This window comes from Tenebrio molitor, chromosome 5 (genome assembly GCF_963966145.1).
Source record: "Tenebrio molitor chromosome 5, icTenMoli1.1, whole genome shotgun sequence".
Taxonomy (NCBI): Eukaryota; Metazoa; Arthropoda; class Insecta; order Coleoptera; family Tenebrionidae; genus Tenebrio; species Tenebrio molitor.
Window position 1 is genome coordinate 19389439 of NC_091050.1, and position 9476 is coordinate 19398914.

The following is a 9476-nucleotide window of genomic DNA, read 5'->3' on the forward strand; positions in this document are numbered from 1 at the left end:
GTAAGACTGACATTTCTCTTTACTTCAAAAATTAAATTTAGTTGTCATTTGTGCCGTAACCGTAGCAACGGCAGCAAAAATAACGGCCTAGTCTGTTATAGGTGTCATATCAATCAAGCATTGAGTACTGATAAATCCTAATAACAGTATGGTATAAAGAAAATGAATTTATCTATTTGAAAAAGGTAGATACAAAATAAATTTGTAATTTTTCCAATGATGTCTTTTGCTTTGTAGTTCGGGCGGTTGCCTAAAAAATTTCCCTTACAAAAAGAAATGGACTAGTTCACCCGAGTCCGACCTAATTTCGTCTCCTACGCATATCACGTGACAGGTTCTTCTCTATTCAAATTACCTACCTCTGCCAAAAAGTGCCTTTTGTTCCCGTCTGTTTAAGCCTCGGCTGCGCCTCAGCCAGAAAACTCAGACTCTGACGAAAATGATGCACTTTTTGGCCTTGATTCACAAATAAATATTCATAAATTATAGAATAAAATAATATTAATTAATGAAAGTCTTTTTGGTAATCTAAGTATAATCTTTTTTCAAAAAAATAATTTATGGATTGTATTTCTTTGATGATAGCCAAAGTACTTTGTTCGGAGTTTCTAATATTGCTTGTTTAAAATTTAGAGGGGGGGATTATTTACTTCTAGCTTTATACAAACGTGTATTTTATTTAGGTTGCACATTGCTACTCGGTTGTATTATTGGTTGCATATCCAAATTTAATTAATATTCATTCTTTCTTGACTTTAAATCTTATTAAATATTACTTAGTTTTCATCATTTCCAAGAGAAATCATGTCATTCCTCTGTTCTACCTAGTTGAATTATATGTTTTTTAACTCTTGTTAAATGTTTGTCTTGTCTCGTCACTGTCCCACTTGACTTGAATGAATAAATAAATTAAGCAACACTGTAACGAAAAAAAAAATTACAAATTATTATGAACTACGAAAAAATGCATTTCTCCGATTAACAAAGTAATCGTTTATAAATATTTAACTTCTACATAAATCGATATGAATTAGAAATTAGACCCCGTGAACGTCATACTCACGACTTCGTATTAAACAAGTTGTGCATATTTATAAAGTAGAAATGTTACACGTTACGAAAAAACCTAGTTTCACCATCTACAAACCACTGTACAAATTATCACAATTTTTTTCAGTGTTTCCAAACAACTCAAAATGTTATTCCTACATCACTGTCTTATTTTATCTCTTAATTCTCATAATGAAAGTAAACTTGCAGCCTGGAGTAAGAGACTCTGTGCAAATGTTGGATCTCTTTATAAACATTCTTGCCTCGTTCTGTACACTCTTGTCTGTTGCAAACCTAAATTTTGTCAAAAAAGACAAGATCAGAGATTTGTTTGTTATTTTAACAACTATCGATCTGGACTTGAGTCACACTTACAAGTGCGAAAGAAAATTATCTTACAAGGGCAGATTAACATTCTTCGTCAGCCAAGCTGTTATTATTTTACTGACCCTCATGGCAGCTAGAAACAGCTATGTTTACCTGGATTTCAAATTCACCCTCCAGTATATTCCTGTTTACATTTATTTGTATGTAGTAGTTCTTGTGATTTTGCAATATAATTTCCTGGTGGCAGTTATTGGAATCAGATGTAAATTACTGAATGACAAGCTGTCGGAGCTGGGTGCTACTATGTCGGTTTACAAGAAGTCGAAGACTTCAGTCCGTTCCATTCTTGTTCAAAACATCAACCCCAAATTTTTCACAAAGAACTATGAACGTATCAATGACGCGACGATTCTTGTCAACAACATATTTGGTCTTCAGATTCTTTTTATTTTTGCTTTGATATTGTTGTTCGTGGTCAGAGCCCTCAACATTGTATTTGCGTCATTTGTACAGTATTTAGAAAGTAACAGAATTAGAAGAACTCCTGTCGTAATTGGCAACCTGTCGGGTAGTTTTATATTTCTGGTAAGTGAAGTTTTGGTTTTTCTTCTTTAAAAGAACGTTTCAGGCATTTGGTTTTACGGTATCTTCGACGTGTACACAGACAGTCAGGAAAATGAAACAAGCTTCTTTTATGGGATGGGAGCTGCTACTCTGTTTACCCTTAGATGTTACTTATGGGAAGAAAAATCTTGAAAAAGACTTGATTTACTTCGAGACGATAGTCACAAATCGATTTACAGCGTTTTCAGCCGCTGGACTCTTCGATGTGGACCTCAAAGTGGTGTTTTCAATTTTAAGTTCTGTTTCCTCAATTTTGATACTAGTGATGCAATTGTTTCCTTCGTAATTTAAATTATCACTTGACTACTTCTGATAACTGCTCTTGTAGCAAGACAACAACTGTGGCATAATTATAATAATAAATTTTCTGCTAGTTCCACCCCCGATTATGGGAAACTGTAGTGGAAAGTGACGACAGTTGTCTCCCTCACCAGATATACTAGTGAATATGTTGAGAAATAAAATTGTTTGAAATTTTTTCTTTAAAGAAAAGACAAAAATCGTTAAAACACTGTGTAATGTAAACCACGTAGGTATAGCTAGTTCTGCGCAATTTCAAATAGTTCAAAAATCAAATAAAACCCGCGAAAATTCACAAATGGCCAAATCGTGATCGTCATAGGAACGGTAAAAACCCTAGGAAACCCCTACGTTGTGTTTTATACAAAATGGCGGAAGACTAGCTCGAGATGCAAATGGCGGACCTGTAGGGTGAACAAACTTCGAAATAAAAGTACATAAATCGATAGAAGGACGCCTGTATTTAATTTGCAAATATACGAATAAATACGTTCTCGTTTTCATTTACAGCGGTGTTTGATGTAAAACAGACAAACAAATACATAATACCACAATTTATGAACACTAGCCGTGAGATTGAACAAAACACATCAAATACAACAAGTAAGTGAACAACACGTGGCACTTCCCCCGAATGTGACTTTATTCTAGTTGTCGCCCCTCGATCTCTTACTTCTAAACTCCCGCCCCATTCACCCAAATTCCCTACGTCACCCAGCCTAGCTCCCCAAATTGGTTGAGAACGACACTTCCGGGTATTACGTCATGGTGAAGCCCCGAGATAACAGCGACAGCAACCCCAGACGGTACCGTCGACTCGTCTCACTTATTTCCCTCCCCCAATAATCGATAACCGTTCACGCGACGATCCCCAAATATCACCCGTGGTTGAGAACGACACTCTCCCGGGAATTCCGGCATGGCGAAGCCCCGAGATAACAGCGACGGCAACTCCAGTTGGGTCCCTTCGGCTCGCGTCGCTCATTTCCCATCCCCAATCGCGACCTATCCCCGCATCGACAATCTAACTTCCCACGTTTTTGAGGACGACACTCTCCCGGGAATTCCAGCATGGCAAAGCCCCGAGAATATAGCGACGGCAACTCCAGTTGGGTCCCTTTGGCTCGCCTCGCTCATTTCCCCAAGTATTGTTATTTGCAACGCGTCGACAACATAACTTCGGCCAAAGACGTGCACACGTTTTTCCTTGAGGCAAATGGATGGCCGTTCGGAAGTCACTCTATAAACAAACGCACCAACTGGTCAGAAGAGAACAACCATTCACTTCGAGAGCTAGTAGTAGAGAGCGAGCAACCCCTTTTCAAAAAGACACCCTTAAAAAGTCACCCCCACCCCCCCGAGGTCACATCTTCTCAGTCGTCTTCGGACGTCCCTCTACGGCGGCGGCAATTTAAATTCAAACTGGGCGGCAATTCAAATTCAAACTAGGATATTACAACTGGGTTTTGATTTGGCCGTCTGTGGTGCCCAAAGAACCCAAAGTTTTCAGACTTTTCGAACTATTTATTTAGGTGCAGCAAACGGTAAAAGGACCTTTTATTAATACGGTTGTCACATGATACAACCTAGACCTGGTTTCCAGGGGAATCCTTTCTTTCAGTACCACAAGATGTTAGAAAAAAAGTAAGACTGAAATTAGACAGTAATTTTAATTCTCTCCAACTTTCATTTTAATTATTTTGCCGTAAAATTATTAGGGGAGCCAATAATTGAAACTCTTTATTTTTACATGTAAAATCCTATGTCTCGTAAACCAATTCTACACCCGGTATATTGCTGAAAATGCATAAATGTTATATTATAGTGGAACCAGAAATATAGTGATTTTATGAGGGATGGAGTACATTAACTTGAGAGGGTCAGTTATGGCAGGGCAATAAACTTCTGGCACTCGTCGCGCGACTGGGCTCTATCTACCTTTGTCTTCGATGGTCCATTTTCAGACGGCTCAAAAACATCTGTCATAGAAGATTTATAACTCTCTTCAAGTTAGTAATAAAAGTGACCCCAAAATTGTAAATATATTAACACAAACTGGAGCCGGACTAGTTGCAACGTTGGTAAACTTACAACAGCATGGCCTGTAAAGTAAAGGTGGCACTGGCCAGCAAGACGGAAGTTTCTTATTTGCGACAGTGGTCAACGACTGAAGCTTCTGGTGTCACGGTTTCTTCAGCAGATGTCGCCACAAAACCTTGTGATACAAACTTGAGTTATTTTAATCAGACCATTTCAGTTAAGTATTAAAATGTGTGTGTGTGTTTAACGTAATTATAGAATTGTAGAATTAGAGCGAGGTACTGTAATATCCCAATTTGAATTCAAATTGCCGCCGCCGAAACGAACAAAAAAGGAACTATTGGGTTCTTTTATTGCATACTGTTTGTTGATCCGGTTACAGGAAACGCACTAACTCCACTGACTCGACTTTCAGCGCTCGAAGTGACCGGTCGCTTTCATTGTTTTAGTTGAAAAGGTAGTTTTGGCTGTCACGAATCTCCAGTCGGGGGTTTTAGTCATCCCATTTACAGTGTCGGTAATTGTTTACTTTAACTACTTCTGGAATTTTCGCGTTTTTTCTGGCTAGACAGCTTCAGGACGTCCTCCTACATCGTTTCCCACTAGTCAAACCTTGTGCAAATGAAAATTTTCCTTACCCTTTAGTTATACTAAGACTTGGCATGACCTTGACGCGACCTTCAAACACAACAAGAGAGAAAAAAAAGGCATTTGCACAAGGTTTGAATGGTGGAACACGATCTAGGAGGACGTCCTGAGGCTATCTAGCCCGAAAAAACGCGAAAATTCCAGAAGTAGTTAAAGTGAACAATTACCACAGTGTCTAGTCTATTCCTAACATCATATCATTTGTTTCACGGTGCCGCTTTGTTCTGTTATCTCAGGTTTAGGTTCGGGGCAGCCGTTGTTGTTATTTTATTTGTTGTATATTTACGTTCCAACCCAACTAGAAGGGGAACTGTTTTTTTCTACCCTCCTCAATAGGTCCGTAGACAAATTTATTGTGTTGTTATGTATTTCTTGTTGTGTCATATGAAGTAGCACCGCTGAACTGTTTACTTTATCATGTACCTAATCTTCTCCCAGGTCAAATAACACTGTAAATGAAAACGAGAATGTATTTATTAACGTATTCATAAAAACAATACAGGCGTCCTCCCACCGACTTATGCATTTTTATTTCGAAGATTGTCCACTCCGCAGGTCCACCGTTTGCATCCTGAGCTAGTCTGCCGCCATTTTGTATAAGAACACACAACGTAGGGGTTTTACCGCTTCGATGACGATCACACCATGGCCAATTTGTTCAATTTCGCGGGTTTCTTTGGATAATTCAAATGTTTGAATTTTTGCGGAAGACTGGCGATATCTGGGTTATTTTATTAGTACCTAATTTATGATAAACCTTCGCTTGGAACACCCAAGAAAATTTTATTTGCAACAAATACGCACATCCATGTTGTGTAACTGTTCAATGAATGATTTGAAACCTAAATTTTTAACATAATAAAAATAATGATTGTTCATAAACAAATTATTTATAAGGCAAGTACAACAGGTGACTAAATGATATGAAAAATGATCACTCCTTACACGTCTGTTGCTTTTCATTGTTTCCAAATTAATAAAGATACATACAGGGTGATTTACGAGGAATAATGAGCCCGACGGAATAGAAAATGCAACCCACAATACATTGCACCAAAAAGCCGGACATCGAAGCGGTAAATGTCCGGGTTTTTCTCCTGATGAATTGCGGGTTGCATTTTCTATTCCGTCGGGCTCATTATTCCTCGTAAATCACCTTGTATATTGATTTTGCTTATATTGATAAAAAAACTGTTTAAATTTTCACAAGATAATTTTTTTCGTAAGACGAAGGTTATTATAGAGGATTGATCATCTGAAAATTTCAGGACAAAATATCTCTCCCTATCTCCCTGAATCTCCCATTTGTGGGAAAAAAATCTGCCATGCCCAATCCCTCGCTCATTATCATGAAAATATCAGAATCTCTTGATATTATTAAACAAAAAACTTAACAAAATAATTTCGAGTTCACAAAAACTCTGACTCTAAACAGTAATGTAAAAATAATACTAGGTGTTTATAAACAAAAATATATTGGCAACCAGTAATACACCGCTCCAATACAGGTATTTCACTAGTGAGAAGGAGCCCGACGGAATTGAAAATGCAACCCACAATACATTTTAGAAAAAAGCTGGATGTTTTAATTAGCCATATTTTTCGGGCTCATTATCACTCGTGAAATATCCTGTATAATGTCTCCTTTAAATAAGTGAATTTTCCATCCAAAGTCATCTTTGTGTCACACAAAAATTTTGTCCATATGTAAACTTATTAAGTTAATGCTGTTTTCAAACATAATGAAGAAAATGTCGTTTTCATTATTATTTACAACTGTTTCTTGAATACCCCACTGATAAAGGTCTGTCAGTTTAGAACTAAACAATAAATCACACTCTGTTGGGACATCATCCTTTGCCTTTGTCTAAATCGTTTCTCAGTAAGGTGGTTTCGGAGACTGCGGAAAAGAAGATAATCTGTTCGTGCAATGTTTGGAGAATGTAGAGGATGTGTCATAACTTCCGATTTAAGTTGCCTCTGTTTTTGCAACGTTTCTAGTGCTATTTCAGGTCTGGCCTTGTTGTGATGTAATCTGACACCTTTTCTGTTGGCCATTGTGGGGGCCCTTTTTCTTCGTTACACTGCTTTAGCTAGCTGATTCAGTGACAGTGATAATACTGATAATTGATAAATGATAATGCAGCACTGCCATTTGTATTTTCTCTATCTTTGTAGCAATTAAATCAAAACTTAGCTAAGTGCAAATATAATAAGAAAAAAACGTCCCGACGTAACCAAATAAACATATTTTTTGTTCGACACTGTCAGAATTTGAGAATTTTCGGAACGGACTTTGATAAATGTCACAACTTGTCAAAACGAAACGTCAAGTTAATTTTAAAGATTTTAAGCGATTTGGAGCCTTTAAGGGGCTCTTCGAACAAAAAAAAGTTGTATTCAACTCGTTCTTGTGTAAATTGGACTTTTTTTGGCACTCGTGGGTCAATTTAAAACGCGAGTGAAACGAGAGTCCAATTTATAATTGATTTCATATAAATGTTCATCAAGTGAGCTGTGCATGTGTAAAAGCACCTTTAATTTAGTTACATTACAAAAGTCACATTTTTGAAGGTCATGTCCAATAAATCGTTACTTGGTAAAAATACAAGGACAAAAACAAATAAGAATTCTTTAATTTAATCAGTAAAAAGGCGTAACATTGCTTTTGAAAGCAGCAATGTTAAAATGCACAACAAAACTGAAAAATTAGTCAAATCGAGTTCGCGCAGAGCAAGCAACTTTGAAAGTCAAAATCACCAGCTTTAGCTTTAATACCAACAGAAAATCAGATTTTCATGGCTTGCTTAGATGCACATTTATATGAAATTGAGTATACACACGAACTCGTTAAATAAATAACTATTCTCAAACGACTAGATATCAATTATTGATCTTTTTATTTTTCAATGAATCCAAGACTGCTTTTATTAAGACAATTTCAAGTTGTCGTTACGTGACGTCTATCAAACCTAAAATGTATTTGTATGTAAATAAAAATAAACTAAAAAAATTGATGTCAACTTCATTCCAACTAAAAAAAAAAAACAACTATGTTTTATTTTAAATAAATAATCCACGAAGGCGATGAAAATGTATAACTGGCTGCGTTTCAATGTTTGTAAACGAGCGTCTAGCTGCAGGGATAAACCCTCCAATAGAAACGTGGGATGGTTGGAGCATTTAAAATTTGCCGCCAATTGACTGTGATAGGGTGCGTTTGCAGTAGTGTGGTACTGTGGTACAGATACAGAGTACATGAAGATTGAAGAGTGGTGTAGGGTGCAGGCTGCATGCATTTCGGTAGCTGGTGGTAGGCCGCTTTCCCTCTCTCGTTTATGGTTGCCGCTCCATACGCATAAGAAAACATCAAAATGATGTAAATATTTAAATGAGTACACACCGTTCACACTGAGGAGTTAAATTAGGTGAAAAACAACTCAATATTTTTGGATTCAATCGGTAATTAAAAAAAAAATAATAATAAAATACTCATCACCGTACTTTTCACCTAAAAATGACACTGACAGCGACAAAAATTGACAATTCAGATGAAAGCGGCAAAAATTTCATAACATGGGCATGGCCTGCTTCGACTACAATCATGTATAATATGTAATTACTCACCCTGTAGAAACGTTGCTAAAACTTTGTTCATATCATTGAAGTTATCGCGTAAAATTTGTACTCGCGCATGCGCATTTTGTTTTAGATTTTCATTGGAGGGTTTATCCCTGCAGCTTGACGCTCGTTGTTTGTAAGGCCCATTATTACTCGTGAATAACCCTCGCTACGCTCGTATTTCAATCTGGCCTCTCGGGCAATTAGAAAAGCCCAATTTGCACAGAAACGAGTTGCATACAAAATTTTATTGTTTGAAACGACGTCCCTAAAGCTTCCAAATCTTTTAAAAATGATTCCGCATTTGCTTTTGACAGTTTTGACAAATTTTTCAAGAAATGTCACTTTGAATGTGCTGTCTAGGGCAACGGTTGGTTATCTGCTATTTTTTGCTTTAGAGCAATTAGGAGGCAGTTTACAAAGGAGAAAAATGAGAATTCATGACAGTTGAAAACAATAAATAGTTTTTAATAAAGTTTGTGGCAGTTGTTCATGGAATCCCAAGGTAAATATAATTCAATATTTTTATTTTCCATTAAACAAATTGTCTTCTGTTTCAGTATTTTAATTAATTTAATTTAACTAAGTATGAAGAGTAATCCGGCAGTGTCCACGACAAAGTTTCACACGACTATTTACGCATTTTTTTCCAGATTTATTGACAAAATAGAATCGCATCATATTTCAGTTATCACAAACCAATTGTTTCCATGTTAGAATGTGATGATTAGATTAAATTTTTTTTGTTTAAATATACAGATTAATAAAAATGTAAACAAATGCTTAATCAACAACTGCTTGTACGTCTTATATATATTTTTTTATCTGTTTTAGTTATAAATTAGATAACAAGAAATGTTCAATTT

General features: G+C 36.4%; 1 protein-coding gene across 1 annotated transcript; it reads left to right on the forward strand.

The window, feature by feature from the left end:
- The first annotated feature begins 1242 nt into the window (after positions 1-1242).
- Positions 1243-2287, forward strand: LOC138130399 (uncharacterized). The gene is made up of 2 exons (XM_069046843.1): positions 1243-1962; positions 2006-2287. The coding sequence occupies exons 1-2, from the start codon at positions 1243-1245 to the stop codon at positions 2285-2287; spliced, it is 1002 nt and encodes a 333-aa protein (XP_068902944.1).
- The last annotated feature ends 7189 nt before the right edge of the window (positions 2288-9476 follow it).

What these genes read in the sequence shown, in the direction of transcription:
- LOC138130399 (XM_069046843.1), top strand. Translation starts at nt 1,243, where the DNA reads ATGAAAGTAAACTTGCAGCCTGGAGTAAGAGACTCTGTGCAAATGTTG. An exon ending in CGGGTAGTTTTATATTTCTG is followed by an intron (nt 1,963 to 2,005) that starts GTAAGTGAAGTT and finishes AGAACGTTTCAG; the next exon opens with GCATTTGGTTTTACGGTATC.